Source organism: Panthera onca, chromosome B1 (assembly GCF_046562875.1).
Source record: "Panthera onca isolate mPanOnc1 chromosome B1, mPanOnc1 haplotype 2, whole genome shotgun sequence".
Classification (NCBI taxonomy): Eukaryota; Metazoa; Chordata; class Mammalia; order Carnivora; family Felidae; genus Panthera; species Panthera onca.
The window spans coordinates 31,742,492-31,769,872 of NC_138342.1; the positions used below are offsets into that span (position 1 = coordinate 31,742,492).

The window sequence follows — 27,381 nt, forward strand, 5'->3', positions numbered from 1 at the left end:
GAAGTTGTGCATTTTTGCTACAGAGCTGTTGTGTGTATCCTTTTTTTTTTTTTTTCCCCGTCTTGGTTGGAAGCTGGGTTTTTGTATGTTTTCCGTGTGGCAGATCTGAGGACCATTGCCCATGCTTGAGCACCATTAATTGCACCCACTTGTGTGGGGCATTGAACGTGTATGTACTCCCAGCCCCACAAAGTATGCATTCTGCCCTTTAAAGAAGAGGAAAATATGTGTCAGACGGGTTTGGTGGTCCATTCCGAGCTGCACATGCTGCGGTTGGAATTGTGGGCTACTCCTCTACACTTGACCAGGTTGCCTCGTGGACAGATCCACATAGGAAGATTTTCTCTCCATCAGAGCTCATCTGTCATGTTTTATGTAAGACACTCAGCTAAGTTCTACATTGTGGTGGTTTTGTTTTGTTTTTTCTCCACTATTAAGAATGGGAAGGATAACACCTCTTGTTGAGGTTGCATGGGTGAATTAAGACTGAGCCTGAGAACCAAGTTCTGTCCATCCCGGTCCAAGATGTGCATCCTACCTCACACACGTGTTACCTTTCCTTTCCTTCCCTTTTTGTGAAGTTTCCGAGGGCTTAAAATAAAACCTAATTGTTCCTCACAAGTGTCCCCTAGCTTTCTACTTCCTACCCGGTCCCTTCTGTATGGGTAATTACCCTGTTTTCACTTTCATAAAAGTGAGTCCTCCAGGGGAGCCTGTGTGTCTCAGTCAGTAAGTGTCTGACTCTTGATTTTGGCTCAGGTCATGATTTCACGGTTCATGAGATCGAGCCCCATGTTGTGCTCTTTGCAAATAGTGTGGAGACTGCTTGGGATATTCTCTCTCTCTCTCTCTCTCTCTCTCTCTCTCTCTCTCTTCCTCTCTCTTCCTCTCTCTTCCTCTCTCTTCCTCTCTCTTTCTCTCTCTCTCTCTTTAAATAAATAAATAAGTAAATAAATAAATAAAAACATTTAAAAACATTTTTAAAAGTGAGTCCTCCGGGAACAAGGTTGAATAGTGAATAGCGCTTGCTAAACCAAATTCAAGCATTTGGAAGCAGAAGGGTACTTTCTCTTAAAAATATTCTGTGATGTATTCTCTCACCTAATTTGTTGTAAATTGTGATAGAAATTAACACAGGTCTGTAGTCCTAGATCTGTAATTCCAAAACCCAAAAGGCTGATGAAAACCAAAAGTTTTTCTGTAACTCCTTTTTGGCAGAACGTCATGAGTCCTGGACTCTTTGGAGGCAAAGTTTGACTCAAACTGCCATGAGGCCTTTCATAGACTTTGCTGTTCTCCTTAGTGTGGCTTTGCATTAGTATCGCTGCAGAATCGTAAGTGTGATGACGCTGCGATCCTCAGCCCCCTTGCTAGGGTTACGTAACATACAACCAATGTGTCACCTGTCTAAAATTCAGACTCTGAATTGTGAAATGCATTTCCTTCAAGGGTTTTGGTCGAGCGACTGCAGAACTATACTGAGTTGGTTCCATTTATGAGGTTCTCCAAGCTTAATAGGTCCCAACAGGAATTTGCCCCACCCTCTACCCTGTCTGCTCTTCCTGATTAGTTCTTCATTTTGATGACTCACCTGGTTTCCCAGGCTAGAAACGCCGCGGCCTGCTCTCCCCTCTCTCCTCAGTCTAAGCCTGTCCCAAGAGTAAGTCCAGAGTCCAGTGCTGGTCACACTGCCCCACCACTGCTCTCCCGGGTAAGGGCCTGTGACCGCTCCCTGGCTCGTGTCCGGGCTGACGTCCTCTGGCCCTTGCCTGCCCTGGGTTGTTTTGCAGGCCGGCTCCTGGAGTTTTCTTTAGCGAGGAATCATGTCTCTGACCCCTCAGTGACCTGTGCTGACTCCATGGCCCTCACACGGCCCATGGGCTAAGCCTGCTTTCCAAGCCCTTTGCTTACAGGCCCTGCTCTTAACTCTCCTGTCCTCTCTCCTGATGGGCCGACCCCAGACCTGGGGGTCCTGCCTGTGTGATCGCTGCTGCCTGCATGCTTTCCCCACCGGCCTGCTTGGTTCACACCTGTTTCCCCTGCTTGGTTCCGCTGAAGAGTCACTTCCTCCAAACAGCCTTCCTGGACTCCTGGCCTGGGCCTGGGCCAGGCCTCTTGGCTTTCGGGCTCATCTCTATAAACTGTCCTTCTGTGCCTGTCCTTCCAGTGCTCGCTGTCCCCATGCGATGGCAGAGAACTGCTAGTATCTTCAGTCATGTGAAATCGTCTCTCTCAGGTGACAGCCTCATGAAGGCAGGGCCACCACCTCCCGTCCTCAGCACCCTGTGTAAGACCTGTGGTCGCTGAATATTTGAGTTTTCTGGCTTTATCTCCCCTTTTTTTTCCCCTACCAGACTGTGAGTCTCTTTAGGGCCAAAAAAAAAAAAAAAAAAGGTGCATCTTTCAGTTCCGTGGCACAGTTCCTGTCCCCAGGGGAGCACCGAGGCCGGGCTGGGGGAAGGATTCTGTTAGCATGCTCACATGAGGACTTTGGAAAGCCCACATCTAGCTTGCGTGTTCTTTGGTGCACGAAGCAGGCCTAATGTGTGCTGCTGCTTGAACAGACCTTTCCCATGAATAACCGTCGTCGTCAGAACCCAGGCTCGGTGGTCACGTGGGGCCCCCGTGGCGGGTATCTATTCATTGCCAGCTATGTGTGGCGTCACAGCAGGCACGCACACCCTCTTGTGTCTAGTCCTCACGGCAGCCCCAGCGAGTGCAGTCACACTCCCTCCTTCCGGGCAAGAAGGGGAGGCTCTCAGGGATCCACCGAGTGCCCAAGGTCACACAGCTGGAACAAACGGAGACAACAGTGCCTGGTACAAGGGACTGTGTGAAAGCGCTGAGTGAGAAGTAAAGCAGAAAACACCAACCGAGTTGGAGGAGCTGGGACTCCCCAGGGGAATGCTTTGCTGAGGCGGCAGAGGACTCGAAGTCTCCATGAAAAAAAGGAAGGCAGGACTTTGGCTCTCCTGGCAACTCGTGCTGTGAGCTGGGGACACTGTGCGTGGTAATAGCTATTTTTCCCCGATTCCCATACCTTTTCCTTTGACATCTACGGTGTGAGAACTCTGTCTCCAGAGTTAGGGACCGGAGTTCAGATCCTCGGTTGGCCACTTAATAGCTGGGTGATTTTACTGAAGGGCCTTCACCCACCGCGTTTTTCTCAGTAAAATGCGGGTAATGTTACTGTCTGCGTGGTGACTTCCTAAAACGCTCCATGGAGTATTATCAGTGTGATGTATGGGCTTCTAAGATAAGTCCTGTCCCCACGTAGAGTGTGTGGATGGCTTTTTGAAGTTTCCTAAGTCAGGGACCCACAGTCCAGAGGTGTTTGCATATGTACTTCAGATGCTCTCCAAGTGTGCATCTGAGGGCTTGTTCTTAGCAGAGGAGACGCTACGTGGAAGTTTTTCTTGGTGAAATTGGATAACATTCCAGATCTGTAGTTGATCAGAAAGTGTTCGGGCCTTGCCACCAGCGACTGCGGAGCAGAGCTTGAGGCCAGCGCCCTTTGGGTCCTGCGCTCCATGGAGCTTTGGTGTGACACCATTGGTGGCCTGGCTCTGCCGTCAGACTGTCCCGGGACCCTCCTCCAGCTGAACCTTTTCCAAGAGGTGCTTGTTGGAGGCCTGAAGATAGAGCATGAGAAGTTCTCATGTGGTTCTTTTTTTCACGTCAGCATGCTGATAAAGGTCATGTGTTGGGCGGAATTTGGCCTAAGGTTTGCTCTCTCGTAACATACTGTTTGGGGGGAAAGCTGCGGGGAAGGCGGCTGGAGCAATCCCTGAAGCTTCCTAGGGGGCCGCCTGCCTCAAACAGGGTGTACAGTTTGCAGGGCCTGTTGCAAAATGAAAATGCAGAATCGCTTGTCCAAAAATTATTAAGAATTTCAAGACAGTGGGACAGCAGAGCATTAAACCCAGCACGAGACCTTTCTAAGCACACAGCCATTGTGATCACACGGGATACGATGCCTGTGAATGCCCCGCCCCAAATCTGATAATTGTTGAGTGCTCTAATTGCCAGAAGTCACTCCCTGGCTTGCTGGGCTCATCTTAGTAGGAGTCTTTGCAAGGATTAAATGAGAAATGTCCACCATTGATAGATGAATGGATAAATACGTGGTATATATACATGGAGTATTATTCAGCGATAAAAAAGACTAGGATCTTGCCATTTACAACATGGATGGACCCAGAGGGTATAATGTTAACTGAAATAAGACAGAGAAAGACAAAGACCACATGCTTTCACTTACATATGGAATCTAAAAAACAAAAATGAGCAAACAAAAAAACCCCCAGAAACCGACTCATAAATACAAAGACACCAGTGTTTGCTAGAGGGGAGGGGTGTCAGGGTGGGTGAAATAGGTGAAGGGGATTAAGAAGTCCAGTTATGAAATAAGTCACAGAGATGAAAAGTACAGCACAGGAAAGGTAGTCAGTACTGTAATAACGTCGTCTGGTGACTACACTTCCCGTGTTGAGTATTGAGTAAGGTACAGAATTGTCAAATCTGTACACCTGAAACTGAAATAACACTGTATGTCAACTGTGATCATAAAAGTAAGTTTAAAAATGCCCCCTCCACACACAGGCCATTTAGTGCTGGCTCTTGTTTCTGTGAGGGGTAGCATCTAACACGAGAGGGCGGCCCGACTAGCAGAAGCGCCAGCACGGACAGATTGAAAGGTGACCGATCTTCCCCGGCGTTCCTGCACGCCACATGAGGTCTGTGTGTTCCGCCTCCTGTACCTGTTTGAGACCCAGAGGAGGTCGGAGGGAGGGGTGCATGCTGGGCTGGAGCGGGGGCACGCGCAAAATACGCAGAGGTGGGAAGAGCCCCGTCCGCTTCGAAGCAGGTGGGGGAAACGGAGTGAAGAGCTTCCTGTCTACTTTTGCCCTGATCCCTTTGAGAATCCAGGGAAAGCGATACCTCACGCTGTCAATTCAATGGGCACAGGCGTTACTGAGCACTTGCAATACAGCAGCTCCGAACTGAGATGTGCTGTCAGTACAAGGAGTACAATTTGGTTTCAGAGGCTTCATATGAAAAAAAGGAACGCGGAATGTCTCAGTAATTTGTGTATTGATTATCTGTTGAAATAACATTTGTTTATGTTGGGTTAAACAAACAGTCTTAAAATTAATTTTACCTGTTGCTTTTTAATATGGCTGAAGGAAAATTTTAATTACATGTGTGCCTGTCACCACAGTTGTTACATGCTGTAGACTAGGAAAATGCACAGGAGGCATAGTACACCCTCTCATGCTCTCACACACACTTGCAGGGCTGCGCGCAGCCCAGGGAGGTTCAGAGCCTCTGAACACCCCCTCCCTGCTCCCCGGCCATGCCCTGGAGTAGAGGATGAGGCGGGGAGAGTAGGTGAGGAGGTGTGCAGAGCTCCCAGGCTGGGGGGGGTAGGATTTGTTCTTTGAGCACCGGGGGCTGTTGATTGCTTTCCAGCAGTGGGGGGTGACGTGTTCAGGGTGTGTTTGGGGATGATTTGTTGGGGGAAGAGGTAGAGCCGGCACTGAATGAATGCAGGACAAGAGATCAGGAAAGTAGTTAGGCCGTGGCTGTCCTCTTAAGTCAAGTTCAGACAACCCGATCTGGATTAGTTAAGTGCTTTCTCATGAGCCCGAGGAAGAACACATAAATGCATCCTCCCTTTGCTGAGGCTAAATAAGGTGAACAATGAACTTGTGGCCTAGATGCACCTTCTGCCTTTACTGATCCAGACAAGGCTGTAATTCTCACCTGGGTCCAAGGTTGGCCCTCAGCTTGGCTCTAGACGTTTCCTCTCTCAATCAAGTACTTTTCTCCCTGGGAGCACATTTCCCTGTCATGCGCATTCCAGAAGGAGGGGGGTGAGGTGGTATTTGACAGGTATCAGCCACAAAAGCCTACGGGACAAAAGAAGTCCTTAAACCTTATCTGAATACCAGCTTTTTATGAAAATAATCAGGATGTTGAGGGTTTGGGTTTTTTTTTTTTTTTTTTTTTCTTTCTTTTTCTTTCTGGAAGGTAACTGTTTTGTGTAAAAGAAAACACCTGCTGCTTCTCGGTCTGTTTCAAAGCGCTGCCTGTGGTTTAAGAGTACAGAAATATGCATGTGGCGTGAAGCATTTGCAGGCAGAACATGGAAAAGCTGGTTGGGGCATGTCCATAGAAAGGCGAGGCCTGTGGCTGCAGGTGGGTGAGGTGGGACAAGCTGGTAACAGAGCCACAGCTGTCCCCTCCTTGTGAGAGTAGAGGTACATTCAGAGGATCGACAGTTTTCTTTTTGTTGTACATTGAAATCCAGATAACTGCAGGACCAAAGGTGGTTCTCATTTCTTTCACCTGAAGCACCGTCAAAGAAGGCACGGATCATTGCCGATTTTTTACTTGCTAACGTTACTCTAAGAGCAACCACCTACTCTTGTTGACAGAGCTGGTTTGTAATCCACCTTCCAAAGATCTGTTCTTTAACCTGAAGCACATCGGATTTCTGGTTCAATAAGCTTGCTTTCTTTTCTTTCTTTTCTTTTTGTTGATTATTATAACTAACGTGTATTATTTTTGCAGGGCGAACCTTTCCAACACATCCGTACTTCTCGGCGCAGCTGGGGGCGGGCCAGCTCTCACTTTACAACATTCTGAAGGCCTACTCGCTTCTCGACCAGGAAGTGGGGTACTGCCAGGGTCTCAGCTTTGTAGCGGGCATCTTGCTGCTTCACATGGGTGAGGAAGAGGCATTTCACATGCTCAAGTTCCTGATGTTTGAAATGGGACTGCGGAAACAGTACCGGCCGGACATGATTATTTTACAGGTAGAGAGCGCTCCTTATGCGTATGCCAGAGACAAATGCCAAAAATGTTTACGATCCCTTTCCAGGTCTCTGTGAGGAACTTTCCCCACCGTCCATTAACACCGGAGTAGCTGTCGTTGCCGGGCACTGCCCATGTGCTAGGCGTTTCATATTGCCCTTCTCCCCTCAGCAGCCCTCAGGGAGACGCTATTCATCAGCTCAATTTATAGATGGGAAGACTGAGGCTCAGGTTACCCAGCTAGCGAGTGGCGGGGTTGGGGTTTAAAGCCGGCCCTGTCTGACTCCGGGCCCTCCCTTTACCCTCCATCACACCCCCTTCGGGGGATCTGATTTCTGCCTCCCACTGTGTCAGCCACTTCCTCTGCCAGGGATCCCCCTCAGCACACCCAGGCTTCAGCTCAAATACCGAATCCTGCTAGAAGCTCTTCCTGACCACCTGATGTTGTGTCCCACACTTCACCCCTCCCCAGGCACGTGTACTGTGTTATGCCGCCTCGTTTCTTTTGCCATGAAACACTCACTGCCTGAAAGTATCTATCTTGTTTCCTTACTTGTTGACCTGTGTATCTTCTGACTTCTCTTAAAACATACCATGAGAAGGGAGGGATCTTACCTGTCTTGGAGCTTCATCCCTAGTTCCTAGAACAGTGCCTGGGATGAAGTAGGCACCCGGTCGGTATTTGTTGAATGGACAAGTGGCAGGGGGCAGGCCAGAGCAAAAGAAAACCAAACAGCGGTGTGTGTAAGTGCTGCCACTGCAACCTTTCAGAGGTAGGGAGAGCTCCGGGCCCTGCTGCGGGACTATTCCGAAACGTTGGAGCACATGCATACACGTTCCCTTACCAGCAAGTTCTCGGATATCAGAGCCTTAGAAAGTATTTTTTGGACAGGATACGTGAGAGCCAAGGACTCTTTGAGAGCACCAAATTGGGTGCTTAAAAATGCTTTCGCCTCCACCTGTGAATACGAACCACGTGAACATAAAATTCCCACAAAACAAAGCTATTTCACTAAAAAATTTGGACCCACAGAAGACTGCCCACAGCTACAGTCAGGTTCTTTCTATGTGCTCCCCATTAGCTTCAATATAGGCGCATCTCCCATCTGAGAGAGCAGAATTTTCAAGTTAATTTAGCATTAACTTGAAGCACACGGCCATCTTTGGGCTGGGGGCCTTAGTGACTAGATTCCTTTCGATCCAAAAAAGCCACAGCTACTACTGAAGACGGCTGTGTGGTCTGGGCCTCTGGAAACACTTGTTTTTGCCAGTTTGGAAAGTTATGTGTCCAACCTATAGCATCTCATTGGGCTTCTGACCCTTTCCAGATTGTTTCTTTGGGCTCAGCCATCACTGACTGCAGAAATCTGGGCTGACGCTAGGACCCCTGTGAGCCGTGGGACCCATCATGAGCTTCCTGCCAGAACCATAGCAGTCTCTGAAGAGGGGACCCTTTGGAAAAGTTATTTTCTCCATCTTGAGATAAACACTTGTCTTCCTATTTTAACTTGCCTGGGATCTGTGTATATTTCAGGGGGCAGTCGGGGTCTAGAGCGAATTTACTAAGTGAGCGGGTGTAATAGAGCCTTTCCACAGTGCCATCATGTGCCCCCCCTTCGCTCTTAGCAGAGAGGCTGGCTTTACATTTCGGATTCCCCTGGGTTTGAGTTTTGCTAGGAATGTGTATTTATAAGAGAGTTTGAAATGTTCCCAGCAGACAGATGTTTCGATTCTCTTAGCCAAGGAACACAAGGAACGGTAGAAAGAAAGGCAGTGGTAGGAGGAGCCCGGGTGTAAGTGTGCTGGGCCACACCTGGCCAGGACCTCGCAGGCACTGGGCACCCAGGATGTGCCTGTTGGATAAGGGTAGTGGAGATCAGTGGTTATCACAATCCAAATAGAGTGTTTGACACCGTGATAAATCTCTCACAGCCTGAGTGGGATGAGTAACTGAACACACGTAGCAGGAATCTGATTGTGACACCTGTGCATGTGTGTCCCCACAGATCCAGATGTACCAGCTCTCGAGGCTTCTTCACGATTACCACAGAGACCTCTACAATCACCTCGAGGAGCATGAGATCGGCCCGAGCCTCTATGCCGCCCCCTGGTTTCTCACCGTGTTTGCCTCACAGTTCCCTCTGGGATTTGTAGCCAGAGTCTTCGGTAAGTGTGTGTAATCTGTTTGCCCGAACCAGCCTTCCCCTGTCAGATGGGAAACGTTTAGTCTCGTCCTGTGGGGAGTCTCGTCATTTGTATACCTGCATCTTCTACAAGAATGGGGTGATTTGATGCTCTGAATCTAGTCAGCGTTGGGTTTGGTGGATTTCAAGACCTGCTTCACCTCTGATACTTACCTGGTGGGGTTTAGACCCACTCTTCTCACTGCCAGCCGTCCCCGGAGCAGACGTCTTAAAGACGTGGCCAGGGAGCCCCATGCTTGTATTCCAGGCGTGTGTCTCTCATGAATCATCTTCCGCAACCTCTCTGACCCGCGGTTCTGTTCGTTGATGGCTCCTTGGAACTTTTTGTCCCATGACTTCTGGGCTCCTGTTCTTTTCTACATTCCTCCCATGTCTCTTCTTCCCTGCCCTTGGCTCTGCATTTCCTTTGTCCACTCACTGTGGAAGCCCCTCCCTGCTGCACCTCACGTGGCCCCCGCCTCATCTTCCCAGAGCCCCCAGCCCTTCACCACTGTGCCCACTGGGACCGCAGGCAGCTCACATTTCAAATGTCTCCTACTTTCTTGATTTACTTTTTGAGAAGATGGTCTCTGTCAAAGTTAAACGGTTATTCACATGCAAAGTCTCCAAGTGGCCTTGAGATGGCAGGGGTAATAATCACATCTGCTCAGGCTCAGGAGCCCAGTGACCCCCGTGAGCCTGGGCAGCTCTCAGACACTGGGCTTTCCCTGCTTCAGAGTGAAAGAACTATTTTGAGAATTCAGGTTCTTTTTAATTTTCTTCTCTGACTGCAGAGGTTATTAAAAAATTGATAATCCTCACACATCGAGTGTTTTAAAAGTGTCACTGATGGGCGCGTGGGTGGCTCAGTCGGTTAAGCATCCTACGTCATGATCTCATGGTTCGTGCGTTCGAGCCCCACATCAGGCTCTCAGCTATCAGCTCACAGAGCCCACTGCAGATCCTGTCTCCCTCTCTCTGCCCCTCCCCTCCTCTGTCTCTCTCTCTCAAAAATAAATAAAACTTTTAAAAAATTATAAAAAATAAAGTGTCACTGATGTTGAGTCACTTGATAGCTTAAAAATCTGTAGTCTTCTCATACTCTTTCAGATTTGCTTCTAGAATTAGAGACCATCTCAAAGAGAATGTCCAAAAACATTGCGAGAGCACTCCTTTGGCATGCTTGGGAAAGACAACTTGTAGATGCAAATTCTAGATGCCTGAAATTTGCTTTTTAACATCGGTAGGCATTGAGTTGATCTTTGCTCCTCTTTTCCCCAGGGTACTAGATTTTTATTCTTACTTACTCCTATCCACAAGGACTTCTAAAGACTTTATTTACCATTTGGCTTTACTAGAAGAATCCATGTTCTGAAAATATTTTCTACCTGCATCCCCTTTTGCATAACTCCCTCCCCAAACTGATTCTTATTTTATGTCCCTTAAAAAAAAATCATTGGAACAAAAGAGATACTTAAAAAAAAATAAAATCTCTCCTGGTTAAATAAATCATTAGTGAGATTTCATGAACTATTTATATTTATACCATAGTTTAAAAAGAAGATAATTAAAAGCCTCAATTAAAAAAAAAAAAAACCACCTCAGAATTGTCTGCTTAGTTTACTAATGAAAGAGTCACCGAAACCATATGATCTCTAGCTGTAGGCTGTAGTCTTTCTTGCCAAAAATGTCTATATTTTCTTTTTACTTTTCTTACTCTGGAACTTAAAATAATTAGTGCACTTTAGTTTTTCTCCTGATTTTTTCAAACAGGAGAGGAGTGAAGATTGAAATAGGTGGGAGTGGGGGTGGGGAGAGTTGATGTTAATGGTTTGAAAATAGCTCAAGAACCGAATTACACCATTTGTGAGAAACCGTTGCATTCCGCCAAGGGGATTTGGATGGGAGGGTCAGCACTGAGTTCTCCCCCCACTGCCCCGCGCCCCCACTTGCAAGTAGTTCTGGGGTACCCTGGCCAGAGAACTGTGTCTGGAAAAGTCTTCCTTTAGGCTGCTTAGGTAAGAGGACAGCAAACAAAATGATTTGGAAACAGCCCTCCCACTGGAGAATATTCGCATCTCTAAAGCTCATTCTGACGACTTCATAAGTTAGAAGCTAAAGCCATCAAAAGCAGGGTATTTATATTACGTAATCAGTGGTGAGTCTCAGAGGCTCTTATACATTATGCATAATGATGCCAGTGTCTGTAACTCCTGGATCCCACAGACCCCTGCCGTACTAAGTGGGTGCATGTCCGGCTGGCTGAGGCTCCCCAGATTGTAGGCAGGAAGTAGGAACTTGAGGCAGGACTGTGTTATGTCATTTTGCAACAACTGTTGGGGTTTTTGTTTTTGTTTTGCACAGTCTGTTCCATTTATCAGTACTTAAAACCAAACCGTTTTATTATTAGTAGGTTCCATAGAAAGGTTTTTTAGAAACCACTTCTGTACTTAGCGTCGGTCGGCGACTTAAACCGTGTTTGTTTAGCTCCGTGACGCTCGATAGCTTAGTTTTAATTGCCCAAACCTGCCATTCATACGCTCTAGTCTTTTTTGGCCTGAAGCCCATTTCATTGTAAGCCTTTAGGCCTGAATAAACCATAAAAACAAATGGACCTTTGTCAACTATTCACCATTTCATATGTAAGTACGGGATTCTCAGCTTGCGGACAGCATAGCTCGTATGTTAATTAACAGGTTGCTTCACATTAAGTATATGCTCTTTGGAGGCACACTAGCCAGCGATGCATGTGCCTTAACCTTCACATGGTAATCACACTTCCTGAATGTCTGTCTTCTGATGGGGTGTCCCATAAGGTAAAATAGCCTCCTCCTGTATGTTTCCAGTTTGGGTGTAGAGGGGGCTTGGGAGAGCTGTTTACTCTGTTCACCTTCAAATCACATCTACCTTTGTAAAAAAAAAAAAAAAAAAAAATCTGAGAAACAAGACCGGCTCGCGCCTGCTGGAGGCAGCGGCTGTGGTGCTCAGCTCCTAGTGTTTGCTGAGGGAGACACTGCCAAGTAGAGGAGGGAGGAGGTGGGAGTGTAAAAATGAAGGGTTTGCAAAAAAAAAAAAAAAAAAAAAAAAAAAACACACAGAAGCCACCTGTACTACAGGGAAGGACCCAGAGAGGCTTTAGGACTAAGATAGATTTAGGAAAACAAGATGGTTTAAATGGCCAGGAAAAATAAAGCTCCCCAGGGAACGTGACACAGAGTTAGGGAAGTGAGTTTTTGTCAAATCTGCTTGTACTGTGTCTGCCGTCATCCTTCATTTTCCCCCCACCTGGTCCTGGGAGGAAGGTAGAGCTCTCATACCTGGAGGACTCCAGGCTCCCAGGGGAAAGTCAAGGAGAGGGATTGCCCTTGACAAAAAGACAAAGGTGGCTGGAAAAGAAATGCATGAGAAGTTGGCTTACTGGCCACACGCTTTGCATTGATGGTTTCCCCCTGTAGGAAACTGCATCTTTTTATCACGGGGAGTTTCAAATAGAGTTCCAACACATGTTAACACAATAACAGGGAAGTGTCTTCAAAGGAAAGTAGTAGCTATTTGCCTTGTTCTCCGCGAATAATTGGCAAAGTGGTGGAGTCAGCCGAAATTCAGGCCCCCTTTACTTCCTGCCTGATAAAACCCTTTGCCTGCTTCTGGGTGGCTCGAAACAGGAGAGAAGGGAAGTTGGCTGCAGTGTGGTGAGCAGGGCTTCTGTGGGGCTGCTGGGTGGCTCTCGCAGCTCACTTTCTTGAGCACCGATTTTCAGATGCAGGAAATTAATTCACTTTTCAAGGAGATTATTGTTTTTGGATTTTTGTTTGTTTGTTTGTTTGAAATTTCCAGAATGGGGGTGCCTGGGTGGCTCAGTTGGTTAAGCCAACCGATCTCACGGTCAGTGAGTTCAAGCCCTGTGTTGGGCTCTGTGCTGACATCTCGGAGCCTGGAGCCTGCTTTGGATTCTGTGTCTCCCTCTCTGTCCCTCCTCTGCTCATGCTGTCTCTCTAAATAAATAAATTAAATGAATAAATAAATAAATATTTTTAAAATAATAAAAATAAAAATTTCCAGAATGTAAACATGTAAAGATTGGAAGATGAACAAAAGTGAAAGTAATTCTTTACTGTTATTTAAAAATTATTTAATTTGGGGGGGCGCCTGGTTGGCTCAGTCAGCTGAGCATCTGACTTCGGCTCAGGTCATGATCTCAAGGATCATGAGTTCCAGCCCTGCATCGGGCTGTCTGCTGTCAGCACAGAGCCTGCTTTTGGATCCTCTCACTCCCCTCTCTCTGCCCCTCACCCACTCGTTCCACTCTCTCCCTCCCTCTCTCTCTCAAAAATAAATAAACATTAAAAAATGTTTTAAAAAAGTGCCTCCCCCAACTTTTTGTTTTGCTTTGTTTTCTTCATATAGTCCAGAAAAGTCTAAGTTTATAATGCTAGGGAGCACTCTCCTAAGTAGATTTGTTATAAAAACCAAGATCCTAGGAGAACAAAATTTGGAAGACCCGACGTCAACCTTAAGAGATCACAGATATGGGGCACCTGGGGGGCTCAGCCGGTTGAGAGTCTCTTCGGTTGAGGTCATGATCTCATGATTTGTGGGATGGAGTCCTACATCGGGCTCTGCACTCACAGTGCAAAGCCTGCTTGGGATTCTCCCTCTCTCTCTGCCCCTCCCCTGCCCGTGCTCATTTGCTCACTCTCTCAAAATAAATAAACATTAAAGGAAAAAAGATTGCTGATATTGATTGCATATTTGATAATGGTCCTAAAACTTCACCAATAATTATGTATCTTAATTGGCTTAGATGCAGCACTCTAACTTTAAGGTACGCGTCTCTCAGAGACTAAAGGCACTAAGCTGTGGCATTCGGTCCGGTGCCATAGTCCTTTTCTAGGACCTTGCACAGGATGGCTTGGTATTCTGATAGATGCTGTCAATTTTTGTTCGGCTATAAATGTTGATGTATTGAAAGGAGGTCTCACTGGCTAAACCACAGAAGCTTCACCTTTACCTTGTTTTGTTTTGGGGGAAATGTCATTTCTGTTTAAAAATACATCTTAGTTATAGTGCTATTTTAGATCTTTTTTATTTTCTATAGTGGTGAATTACATGGTTGAACTGTGTATTTTGTAAAGCAGACATTTCACAAGAATATTCTTCCACAGGGCGGTCTCGATACCCGTAATACTTCCCCTAAGAAGCTCACATTTCAAAGATCCCATCAGTTCGCTAATTTATCTTCCCATCCTCTAGAGTCACACCTAAGAAGGAGGCAGCCCTCCGTCCTTTCCAGCTTCCTGGGGCCTCCTGAGCCGTGAGCACTGTGATGTTTGTGAAACAGTGTGCCTCTGAGCTCTGTGAGAGAGTGGGGCGGACCTCGGCGGGTGGCACGCACCCTGGCACCGAGTCTGCTTCTGCAGTTGAGGCCTCGGTGAAGGTCACAGAGCATCTCCAGGGCTCACCCGGCCGGCTGGCACCTAGGTGTGCCCTGTGCACTGTGCACAGACCTCTCCGATTCAGACATCTTCCCTGTGTGTGCAGCAGCTTCCAGCCTCTCCTGTTTCTTGATGGCTTTTATGTGCTATCGCACTGAGCCACCTAGAGACACCCAGCGTGGCTGGGGACTCCTCCTCTCACCTGCTAATGCCTTCCCCAACTTGATGGGATGGACAACTTCTTTGTCTCTTCCATTGTCCTGCAGCACCACCACCACCCCACCCCCCAAATTGACAGGTGGCCTTTAATTAGATTTTTGGCTCTCATCATTAAAGTTGTATTTTTTTCTTGTATTGTTAACTCCAGTTGTTAGGTAACTTGCCTGAATATAGTCACCGAACAGTTCGTTGGTAGGGCTGTATGTTTTATTCTCAGAACAATTTGACTCTTTCTCGAGTGGCTTCAGCTCGTGAGGAGGGGGCGCCAGGCCTGGACTGGCTGCTCGCCCAGTTCCCCGGGCCACTTGCCCTCCCTCGCACCATGTACAGCCCATGTAGGGGTTGCTAACATGTGCCAGCTGTTCTAAGAAAAAGCTATGACAAGAACTAGAAAATAACTCTGACAAAGTTCTTTGAATTTCTCTGAACAAAGATGGTTTTCACTCCATTATTATGCTAAAATGTAGTGTATTGCAAGTATTTAATAATGTACTTTTGCAACTCTGCAGACATTTTATAGATTTTAGAGATCTTTTAATTCAATTCTTTATTTCAAAACAGGAAAGAGGAGCATTTTTAAAAATTTCTCATGTTTTATATCTAAAAACCTTTCAGTTTTACCCATAAAAATGTGTTTTAGTAACTCCTTTAAAATCCAGAGCATTTCTAGAAAAAGAGTGATAAAAAGTTTTCTTTTTCTCAGTTTAACTTCTGAAGCATGTTTGAATTTAATATGTTTTTAGAACAACAACAAAAAAGATTTATCTTAACCTATGACAAAATCTTAGCAGTATGTTTATTTATATTTCTTCTATTATTTGCAATATTGTCTTGACAACCTTATCTGAAATATCAGGCACTTAAAAAGGAAATAAAGTTTGCAATTTGGACTTACGTTTCCCACCATCCTGCTCTGATGTGTGGAAAAGAAAATGCAATGTTAGTTCATCAGAAACTGGTCTGCTTTAACTTTCTGCATTTCTGTGTTTTCCCAGATATGATCTTTCTTCAGGGATCAGAGGTCATATTTAAAGTGGCATTAAGTCTGTTGGGAAGCCATAAGCCCTTGATTCTGCAACATGAAAACCTAGAAACCATAGTTGACTTTATAAAAAACACCCTTCCCAACCTGGGCTTGGTGCAAATGGAAAAGACCATCAGTCAGGTATGATTCGATCCGACCTTCAGGCTTAAGCCATCCTGGATACGGAGAGCTTAATTTTTTTTGATCGGGACCTATTTCCTACCACTTTGTATCCTGGGCAGTATCTTGTGTGATGCCCGGCATGTGGGAAACACATGTGTACACATACGAAACACATAGCCGGATGTGTGTTCAGTGATTCGGTGCGTGAATGTGACGGGGGTACGCCACATGGAAACACGGTGACGGTGACGGTGTTCAGGTGGATAACCGCAAGCCACAAGTAGTTTCTTGTAGCCAAGAGGCTTCACCCCTAGTTGCTTGTTCTTCTGAAACACACGTGCTATTCAATGTAGGCTCTTACGCATGCTTTGATTTTTTCTGCTGCGTGGTATTATTTGGAATTCTCTAAAAACAACCCTTTGATAGCAAAGTTGTGATAGAGAATATATATTCTAGAAGTTTGTTCCATGATGTGGTTTTTAAGATAGAAGTCAGCTCCCCATCTGTGACCTCAGCACTTGTAGTAGATAGCCGAACCATGAGGTGAGGGCGGATTGAGCCAGAATTACACCGAGGCCAGTTGTTAAATGGTCTGGGCTAGGGGCGGGAGCAGATTTTGACTGTGTATAAAGAAGAATCTACTAGTAATGATTGTTGACTCTGAAGGACTGAGCTGTTTGGCAGAGGGTACATCACCACTGGAAGTGTCCAGAGGCCGGATGGCTTAGAAAATGCTCTGGAAGGGATTTCTGCATCAGGGCCAATAGTCAGGCCCCTTCTAAGCCTAGAACTTATCTCACCTGCTCAAAATACGATGAAAACATAGAGCAGTCAGGTAAAAACAAGTAGTGAAACAAAGCTATTTTTTTTAAACAAATCTTTATTCTGAGGATGTCTGATAGTCCCAGAGAAATGCTGCGACCCCAGTGGATTGCACCCACATGGCGTGTTTGTGGTCTCATTGGCTGCTCCTCCTTCAATGTTGAGCACTGAGAAAGCAGCAGTCCTGACCTGGGGTGGGGTGGGGGCAGGTGGCAGCCATGTGGCTCTGGGTCTCCACACGTTTCCTGGGCCTGTGTGAGAGGGCACTCCCTGCCTTTCCACTCTGCATTTCCGTTTTTAGTTAATTGATAGGCTCTGCATCTCTCGGTATTTTGCTTCCCTGGCACGTTTCTCTCCATGTGAATAGCTTTGGCTTGTTCGGGCCCTACTTTCTGCCAGATTCTGTGTGAATCTACATATACACATGATCTCATTTAATCATGACCAAATTCCTGAGAGGATAGATGGACTTAACCCATGAGGATCTCAGGGCCTGGAGAGGTAAACTCACTGGCCCACAGTCGCCCTGCTGCAAAGCAGGACGGGAGGGTTTCTTTTGCCTCCAGGTGGTTTAGTAGCTACTCAACACCGCCAAGTGTCTCCGGGTGTCATTTAATTACAGAATTTTTCTCTATTTCACCAGTGTGTTAATACTGAATTCTCAGCTCCTTTGATTCTTTAACTTTTGGCATTCATGTGCACGGACGGACTCCCTGTTAGAGCTTTCATTGCATATATGTCTACTTTATGGCTGCTGGGGCATAAAGCCTTGGCTACCTAAAGTCTGTGCCAGTGAATGCCTTCACTTTGCACCTGGCTCCAGGCTCTAAGACAGGCAGTCTCAACTGACATTCAGTTTACCTCCTAGATATTGAGCTCCAGAAAAGAATCCCATTTTTTCTCCTTTTCTGTAAAGAATATTTATTCACAGTATCAAGTTCTCTCTAAACGTTGAAAGAATAGAAATGGACATAGCGTGGAGAGAGAACATTGTGTGTGTGTGTGTGTGTGTGTGTGTGTGTGTGTGAGAGAGAGAGAGAGAGAGAGAGAAAGAGAGAGAGAGAGTGTGTGAGAGATACGTTCTAGGCAACTGTCTTAAACTTGGCATCCTTTATTCTGTTGACTCCTTGAAAACCCTGGGGCATGTTTTATAATCCCCATTTTTATAGGGGGGGAAACTGGGCATAGAAAGAGTAACATGCCCAATGCAGTGGCAAAGCCAAGAATGTGAGGTGTCTCTGACACCAGAGCCCATCCTGTGCAGAAAATAAACATGTAATCCAGTAATTTCAAGTGTGGTAAGAGCCACAGTAGTGCCTGTGCAAGGGCTTATGGGAGCCGGGCCTCGAGCTGGTGGAGTGAACATTGCTGATTGAGAATTGGGGGAGTTGAATTCAACTGGGCCCAAAGAATCAGCTAAGAACAGAGGTCACACATTTTCTGTCGTGGGCCATGTAGGGAGTCTTTCGGGCTTTGTGAGCCAGAAGATCTCTGTTGCAGTCACTAGTCACTCTGTCTTTGAGGCACAAAGTCAACCAGGTAATATGTACATGAGTGAAGTGACTATGTTGCAATAAAACTTTATGAAAACATGCAGTGGGACAGATGCAGTCCACAGGCCGCACTTTGCTGATGTCTGATCACAGGCAGGGGAGTGAGAATAGAAATTCTAGATGCCTCTGCAGTGAGCTTTGAAGGGGAGGGCGCTTGGGGATTGGGAGCAGCAGGGCAGACAACACAAAATCTGTTTCTGGGCCCGGATTTTCAACCTGCCAGAAGTCTTGACGGGAAGCTGTTAGAATGCCAGGCAGCTCACTGCCCCTCACCTCCAGAGGGTGCTCTGGTTTCAAATTCTACGCAGAGATGAGGCCTGAGGTACAGTGTGACTCCTGCAGCCTCAGAGGACCCCCAAGCTCAAATCTTGGAGGTCCACAGGGTGGAAGTGATAGACCTATTCACTGCACATGACAGAGCATTCGGTCCTGTGTACGAATGGGCAGAGTCTGGGTGGTCCTCTGTGATGGCTAATGGCTTCATCTCATTACATACCTTTTCTACAGGTGGCGTCAGCTTGAGCCCCTGGGATGCAGCCTGCATCCAGGACATGGTTGGGAAGGCCGCTAAGGATAGGGTTCTGTAGCTTTGGCTTAGTTTGGGTTGGCGGGGACCAGCCACGGCAGGGCAGGTCCAGAGTGGACAGTGTCCGGGGCAGAAGGACAAGGGTCTCTAAAGTCTCTGTGGCAGTTCCTCAGTGTGACTTAACTGTCTGTCATATGTGAGCTATAAAAATCCTCTGACCCAAGAAGGGGGAAACCCTGGGGATAAACAGAAGCGAAGAGGAGGAGGTCCGGTTTGTATGCTTGTCACGGTGAGTGCCGTCTGCCTTTGCAGCCTCATTGCCGTGCAGGGAAGAACAACAGAGTTGGAGAGGGACTTTGGGAGACAGAGCAAACAGCCTGTTTTCAACATCCTTTGGGCTACATTCAGAGTGTGGCCCCAGACCAGCACCGTGTGTCATTGTATCATGTAGGAACTTGTTAGAAACGCGGAATCTGGGGCCTCACCCCAGACCTGCTGAGTCAGAATCTGCATTTTAACAAGATCCCCAGGGTATTCACACACACTGGAACATTTGAAAAGCTCTGCTATGGGCAACTTCATTAAAAACACACTAGACAATTCCCTGTTCTAGTTGAGCTTGTAGGATAGAAACCAGAATCTTAACAAGGTCCCTTTTGTTCAGAAGACGCTCCTCAAAATCACCGTGTTGAGGCCGCCCCTTCTGCACCGGGAGGGGCCTTCACCGCTTAGGCAGTTTACTGTTGAAAATGAGCACTTTTTAAAAGGCCAATCAGTGCCATACCAAAAGGGTGGGGTACAGTGAGGAGGAATATTTTACCACTGGTATTGTTAAGAATTGCTTGCATGTGGTGATAATAAAAAGCAGACCGGTTTTTAGTTGGGTTTATTATTTTTTAATTCACTACAGGCACTGTACTCCCTGACTGCCGATACCGGGCACACTGCCCCACCCTCCAGCCCTTGGTATGCCACTGAGACGGACAGACAGACAACTGTGGGGAGCGAAGGGTTCTGGAGGTTGGGAAGGTGGAAAGTATGTGGCTGGTTCTGCAGACATCAGGGTTAATGGCTTCATTCTACCGAATGTCCACAGACTGCAGAGAGAAACTCACTGGGTCTCCAATAGCAAATGAGCCAAGAACATAAACAGACAATTCACTAAAAAGGAGATACATCTAATAAGCAAATATCTGCGAAAATATTTCGCTTCATGCATAATTTCAAAAACACGTAACGCTCTACCTACTAGATTAACAAAATGAAAAATCTTAAGGCCAGTAGCCAGTGCGGAGGCCATACTGTATCTGGCACATTGGTATGTTGTTGTTAATGGCATTGTGCGTTGATGATTCCCATTTGGGAAGCAATTTGGCAATGTGTATCACAAGCCGGTAAAATATTCATACCCTTTGACTCAGTAATCCCATTTCTTGGAATGTATCCTTAGGAAATAATCCAAAATATGGGAAAAGCCATATGTACAAGGATGTTCAGGGTTGTCATTTAAAACAACAGAAACTTTGCGAGTAACTAGATATCCAGTGTTTGATGAATGGGTCCACGTGGTTATGACATGTCGAGCACGTAGAATAACGAAGCCATTGGTAATTACAGAAATGCAGAATCTAGAGCAACTTGAAAAACCACTGTTCGAGGACCTGGGCTCTCCTTTCTCCACCAGTCACACTCTGCCATGGTTTGAGATATTCTAGGGCATAACTGCAGAATCAAGGGCTCTAAGTGTTTCAGCCGCCAGGAGATAATGGTGCAGTTAAGCAGCAGTGATTACGACCCAGGATGGCTCCTGGGGATTGATGGAGTCCTGAAAGAGTTTACAGCTTTGGGCCCAGCTGAGAGCCATTAACCTTAGCAGGTCGTCAATCTGCATTAAAGGCCACAGGTTTTGTTCCCAGGTTTTCCAGATTAGTAGCTCATTTAAAAAATCTCTGTGGAAGAAAAAAAGTGTGGGTATGACATTTATTCTGCCTCATATTTATAATTATACACAGTGCCACAGCAATCTCGGTTTTAATGTTTGTGGTTTCTACTCTGAGCTATTCAGAGGTTCCGTGATGCGGCATCCTTTGCGATTTTGCTGAAGCACAGGGTTGAATGTGAAGCATGTGGAAGCAGCTTCCTTAGCTAAGCCAGCACCTGCTCACCTTGCCAGCATGTGCCGGGCACCTCCACGAGTTGTCTCACGTAACTCCCGCAGCGATGCCGGGAGGTGGGTGCTGTCACCCCCATGTCAGAGGCCAGGAACCGAGGCCGGGAGAGGTCATTCAGGGCGTCGCCAGTGGAGCCCTGCTTCAAGGGGCTGAGTCCGTTTTCTTGACTGTAACATAGAGACGATAATCCCTGCTGACCTCACAGGTACTCTGAGGGACAACAGAGACTCCGACCAGCGCAGCAGACTTTCACACACATACATGCCACGAACACGCCGTGTATTAGTTTCTCAGCATAGAATGACTTTTGTGCCTAATTGGTACTGTCCACTGAATTAAACTGAAAAGCAGGAAGCTAAAAAACTAAATCACAAGGAAGAGAAGATTGTTGGGAATGGTGTGAAAGTAAACCTAGATTTTGAAAATTGCTTTCAGGGAAGGTCGGATTCATCTGTGTTTGAATGCTGATAGGGTGCCATCAAGGGAAATGAGTTTTCATTGATTTTAACTATGTTGGCGTTTCTTAAGGAAAGACAGTGAAGAGTCCTTTTGTGCCCTTCTAAAGTCTAACTTTGTCCTCTAAATGTGTGTTCTGATGGTGCTGGCCATCTGTGGTCCCAACGTGACTAAAGGCTCAGACCTGCACACACAGTCATGTTGGAACGTCACTTGTGTGCTGAGAGGCACGGCCCGTGGGGCTATCCCACAGCAAAGGCTGGGAAGAGAGGACGCGCCTTGGGCGGCCGCAGCGTCTGCCTCCTGACCCCCTCTTGAGCCCAGCTTCCATGCAGCTCACTCATCAGGAGAAAGTACAAACTTGAACAACTCACTTGCGCACTTTGGGGCTGCTGTTCACACGGGTGTGTTTTGATCACTGTCACTATTCTAGGCAGGAAGGCAGTGTTTCACATGCACTCATCTGTGTGGGCGGCATTTGGGGTTTGGCTCATTTCTGCATATCTTGTGTGCAAAGGAGGGTTTTTTAGTAAACAGTTCCATTACTTAGCTGTTCTTGTAACTCTAAAAAACCCAACTGAACTATAATTAAACTTTGACTCGGTGACTGGGCAAATAGGTCTATGATTCTTTTGTTTTGTTTTTTTCCTCTCTCTTTGACCCATAGCTGACGTATCTAACATAATAGAATTTTCGGAGAAAAAGGAAATAAGTACTGAAATAAGAACTAAAAATATATTTTTATAAGCCTTGTGAAAAATAAAGTTTTGGCTTCTGGAAAATGAGTATCAGAGACCCACACTTGTTGTTACCTTGGGTTTATTTCTAAATGCTGCTTTTATTTTTTCTTCCCAAGTAAAATTGTTACCTTACTAATGCAGAGGGTTTTCCTTTTTTTTTTTTTTTTTTTTATGACTAATCGTAAGAACCAGGCATAGAGTGGGTACTTAGTGGATGCTTGTCGACATGGTTGCATGTGTGTGCACGTGTATTTTTCTCATTTTCAGTGCCTGATGACTTTTTTGTGTATAACAGGTGTTTGAGATGGATATCTCTAAGCAGTTACAAGCCTATGAAGTCGAGTACCATGTGCTTCAAGAAGAACTTATCGATTCCTCTCCTCTCAGTGACAACCAAAGAATGGACAAATTAGAGAAGACCAACAGCAGCTTGCGCAAACAGAACCTTGACCTACTGGAGCAACTGCAGGTGAGCACGTGTATAAAGCAGCTTCCTGAGCCTGGAAGGCACGGTAGATCATTAGCGCGCCAAAGCACCAGCCGGCTGGGTTTTCCCACGACCACAGGACCTCTCTCCCTCCCCTGGTCTGTTTATAGTTGGGATCAAAGGTACCCCAGGAGAATTGGGCCTTTTTATTAGGAAGCAGACAGATTATCCTGTGCTGGGGTCAGACAGTCCTGGAACTTTCTGAGAGGCTGTCTCTGCACTTGATCCTTTTAGGAGAGAGGGACAGCGACGACCTTGGGTCCAGGATGCCGAGGGACTCTTTGCTGAATGCCAGCAATTGTGCTTTGAGTAATAACCAGAGAAAGGCTTGGGCTTCTGTGAGTGAAACCAGCTAGGTCGTGGAGAGCAGTAACGCAGAAATCTACCTACAAAATAAACCAGAGCATGTGGTCATGATTTGGGAGTCCGTACTTCAAGTATTGGATTAATGAAGGACACTGTTCTTCCCTCTAGAAGCTTCCATTTTAGCATGGATAAATGTGCATGAGGACATACGGCGGAAAGGCAAACAGACGATGCGTACAGAAGGGTGAAATGGGCCAGGCCAGGGGTTGCAGTCCAGAAAGCCAGCTCTTGCTAGGTCCAGTGTTGTCCCTGCCCAGACTGCCACAAGGCACGCACTGCTGACCTGCTGTGTCCTGATTCCCTCATCTGTACGACGTAGACGGAATCCCTAACTGCTTAGCACAGCCCCTTTACCAATCAAATGGGACAAAGTAACCACATGGTGTACTTCTTTAGAGCCATAAATGGGTGGTAATGCTATTAATACTAAGGAATTGTTGGGGGGGGGGGGTATTTTAAAAATTTTTTGAGCTGTTGGAAAGGCAAATACATATTTTTCCCCAAAGTGTGTACCTTATGGTGTTCCTGGGCTGTCCTTATAATAAGCTTTCCGTCCTGACCTAAGCCTCTTATTTTTCTCCATAGAAAGTTGCCGCTTTGCAGACACAGGCTTGGCAGTGATATGAGAAAGGCCAGCGTTTGAGAGCTTAATAAATCAACCCTTGTCCAAAATGCATTCCTCCCAGCAGGGATTTACCCCAGGAGACCCCGGTGGCTATTTACTGTAGAGGAACAAAGAAAAATGCTTTAGGGAAACCAGTCCTAACTACCAGGCACATTCTGAAATTTGGCTGCTTTTTCTCCCCCTAAGACTGAGATGTCCTAACCAAAAATGTGCTTGCATACAGTGTCTCCAGGGTGTCTCAGCTGTAACCTGACGGGAGGCTCCAGGGGATAAAGAGCCTTATCTGGCCTGTAATGGTCTGCAGCTGAAGTGGTGATTTTAAGTGACTTCCAAACAAACAGTATGTCTCTGAAATAGAACCTGCTGGAATGTTTCTGACAAAGCTCAGATTTGCATTTGAAGCATTCGGCTCCTTAAGATAGGCAGTACGGAAATAAAAGATTCAGTTTATTGGGCTAATGCCCATGTGATCTTTTTTGTGGTGAAGGGTGCACGTAATTTCACCTTGCCTCTGTGATACTATACCCCTTTCGTGACAAGAGGAAGCTGTGAAAAGTTGTTGAGATCTCTAAATTCCTCAAGAAAGGCATCAGGCTGTCATGCCTGACACCCTCCTTGGAATGGTCTTTCTTTGAGCAAGTGGCTCTGCACTTCTGGGGGTATCATTCAAGACTGCAGAGGTGCCCGCCCCCCAGCATTTGGGGTCCTTGCCTTGCTGGCGTGCCAGGGGCCACCAAGGTTCAGAAGATGCTGCTGTCCAAGAGTTGGGGCAGGGATTGCGGTGTTTGGGGGTGCTTGAAGATCGTTTTCCCGTTGCCATGTGTGAGTCACGTGGGTTTACTGTCGTGCAGCCAGACTACACATACTCTGTAAGACTCGCATCTCCTTTCCTTTTTTTTTTTAAACAGTTTTCAGAGTCCAAGCGTAGGTGTGGATAGGTGTTCAGTATAATAGTTTTTGACCATAAATCTTTGGGGTTTTTTGCCAGAGTATCAAAATTGACCTGTTATCTAGCTTTGCTCTGTTCATATAGTTTCCAGACATACCAAGGTCCCATTGATTTTCTTGGTAAACATTTGATGTTATCTAGCTGCTGGAGAGCAAAGTGTTCAACCCGCTTTGTCCAGCAGCACATACAAGACGATTGCGTTAATATACAAATGGTGCCGGATGATAATGGATGCACGTTTGTTATACTAGGCCGCTATGAGTCATCGAGGGCCAGTGAACTAGGTGCTGGGGCACCCATGTGCAGGAAGAGACGTGCTTCCTTCCATGAAAGTGCTTCAGTCTCACTGAGGAGACCAACGTTCACGTAGAACATAAAGGGTCAGGCAGAACCGCTCACCGCTAACTGGGTGGCACACTTGGGAATGCCATGGGCCTGAAGAACAAGGTGGACCTGTCCCAGGCCTTGACCTTGGGTGGGAATGTGAGGATCGCAGAGTACTCCTTGCAGGTGCGCACTGAGCGTGAGCACCTGCCCAGTAAGCAGACAGACTTAGGCTCTCAGTCCTTTCTCCTTTCTATTTTGAGTGTTTCAGCGGCACAGCCAGAGCTAGACTTTGAGTCGTGAGTTGTCTGTCTGGCACAAGTGTTGTCTTGTTCAAAAACCTGTTTCCCTTGTTTTGAAAATGAGAGAAAAAAAAAAATACATGTGCCATTTTCCCCACCCAAAATAAAGAGGAGCGTGTGCGGGGCTGGGCTGAGAGCAGCAGCTTAGGGACCTCGTGACCTGAGCACGGCAGGATGTAGCTGTGAGCTGAGGGATGGGCCGGGAAGGCCTCGGGGACGGCAGCAGGTGAAGGCCGGACTTCCTGTGGTTTTCTCAGGAAGCCCCTCAGCTTCACTGGAGACCCCTTGGTGCCGGAGAAGCCGGCCCTGCTGGATTGGGAAGAGGAGGGACGGTAGTTAGAAGCACCTGGGAAGTTCTGCCTCGCTGACACTGGGTGCCAGGTGCCGAGGATGCAGACTGGGTGCGAGTGAGGACACCGCTGATCTTGGTGGTGCTGACCGGGCAGTGAGACCACGCTCGTGGACCTTGTAACAGATGCTCGGACCTTCTGAGCTCTCCGCACGAGTTCTGGGGGAAATGCCCGTGTTCCTGGATGTGCTGGTGTCTGGTTCCTGTCAGGAAGACAGAGAGGGTTTTGGGTTCGAGGACTGATGCTGCTGGGGCCTTCACATGGAAACCGTTTGATCAGGGTGAAATCGGTCTACGTATGAGTATGTGTATCCGTACAAATAGGCCAGGCCGTGCTGCAGTAATAAAGAAAGCTCGACATCTCAGTGGCTTGGCACAGCAGGAGTCTTTTTGTCCCCGAAACTCCACCTCTTGTTCACGAAGCGTTCTTTGCCCATATCAGACCGTCTTCCCTATCGTCAGTGATGGGGATCAGGCTCCCTTTGCGCCGTGAAGCCACTGTCTCAGAGTCACCACAGCGGGGGAAGAAAATGCTGGAGGCTCGCAGAGTGGCCCAGGCTTCCTGCAAGGGGACCTGGGAAATGCAGTTTTCCTGTGTGCCCAGAAGAACTGATGACAAACACATAGACTTATCTCTGCCCAAATAGGCCTCTGAGGTGTCCCCAAGGCTAGACAGCAGAGCATTCGGTGGATCCCCTCATGTTATCACTGGACAGTCCACATTCTGTTCTTCTGTTCCCCAGGTGGCAAACAGTAGGATCCAGAGCCTGGAGGCCACCGTTGAGAAGCTTCTGAGCAGTGAAAGCAAGCTGAAGCAGGCCACCCTCGCCCTGGAGCTGGAGCGGGCCGCCCTGCTGCAGGTGGTGGGGGAGCTTCGGAGGCAGACGGCGGCAGAGCCGAGCGGCCCGGAGCCTGACCTCGCACGGCCCGGGCCCACCGGGGACTGACTGCACAGGAGACGGCTCCCGAGGAGACACTGTGGCCCTGCCCCAACACTGTCCAGGCCTTAACTGAGAGGGACAGAAGATGCTGGAGGGAGAGAACGAGGCACGACGCGTGCTTCTCAGGGAGGAGACTGGCTTGCCAGCCTGCAGACTGGCCTGAACTAAAACTTGCAAGTCATGGGGATGGATGTCCCGGTGTTTCTGTTGTCGTTTAGATTGTATTTCGTCCTTCTCCAGTCCTGATTACTGTACCCGGTAGGTTTAGATGGCATGGATGTGAATAAATGCACCTTTCTGTTTCTGTGTTGTTTCCTCTTTCAGTATCACTGTGCTCGCAGAGAGCATTTAGTGCTGTGAAGTTCAAGGGCCGGAAGGAAGGGCTGGAGAGGAGTCCTCTGACACAGATGTGGGCCCGTCGCTCTTCCACAGCAGGTTCGTGGGCCTGCAGCCTCCACATCACCGGCGGGCTGTGTGGCTCACCCTTGTCTGTCCTGGCTATGGAAGCCCCAGATAACCATTAGGACATCTTGACTTTATCACTGTCCTTGGTATTTAATGAAGTTTGCCTTTTAAAAAAATTAGTTTTCACTTTTTGCTTCGTTCTTAAGTATCAAGTCACTATAGATAAATGTTTTATGGGCAGATCACCAGTTTTTAGGCTCAAACCAAGTGTTACTAGCGAGCGGCCTGCATTTGTAGACTCTGAGATGTTTATTTCTTTGCGGGTTTTCATCGCCATTTATAGCCGTGTATTTATTTTTGCTGTTGTATGATACAGTGCAGCTGTGTGTCCCTCTGAGTCTCCACCCTTGGGAATCGTATACCCTGCAGGAGTAGCTGGGCACGTCGGGATTTTCATGGGTGCCAGAGATTCTGGGACTTTCAAAAAAGCAATCAGCCCAAAATTGTAATCAAATACATGGCAGCTGAGAGAAGTTTTCCAGAGGTAGGAGGTGTGTTTTTT

The 27,381-nt window shown here is 47.1% G+C and overlaps 1 protein-coding gene across 5 annotated transcripts in view; it reads left to right on the forward strand.

Annotated features, from left to right (window-relative positions):
* The window catches only part of TBC1D1 (TBC1 domain family member 1), a 227,163-nt gene extending 200,445 nt beyond the window's left edge, over positions 1-26,718 (forward strand). For 4 of the 5 annotated variants that reach the window (XM_078446213.2, XM_078446212.2, XM_078446214.2 and 1 more), the window contains 5 exons: positions 6,577-6,821; positions 8,826-8,985; positions 15,652-15,821; positions 22,367-22,540; positions 26,217-26,718. In XM_078446213.2, the coding sequence (XP_078302339.1) occupies positions 6,577-6,821; positions 8,826-8,985; positions 15,652-15,821; positions 22,367-22,540; positions 26,217-26,420 (953 nt within the window). In that variant the 3' untranslated portion in view covers positions 26,421-26,718. Of the gene's footprint in view, positions 1-6,576; positions 6,822-8,825; positions 8,986-15,651; positions 15,822-22,366; positions 22,541-26,216 lie in introns of those variants that run through there. The other variant, XM_078446215.2, reaches the window with a different exon arrangement.
* The last annotated feature ends 663 nt before the right edge of the window (positions 26,719-27,381 follow it).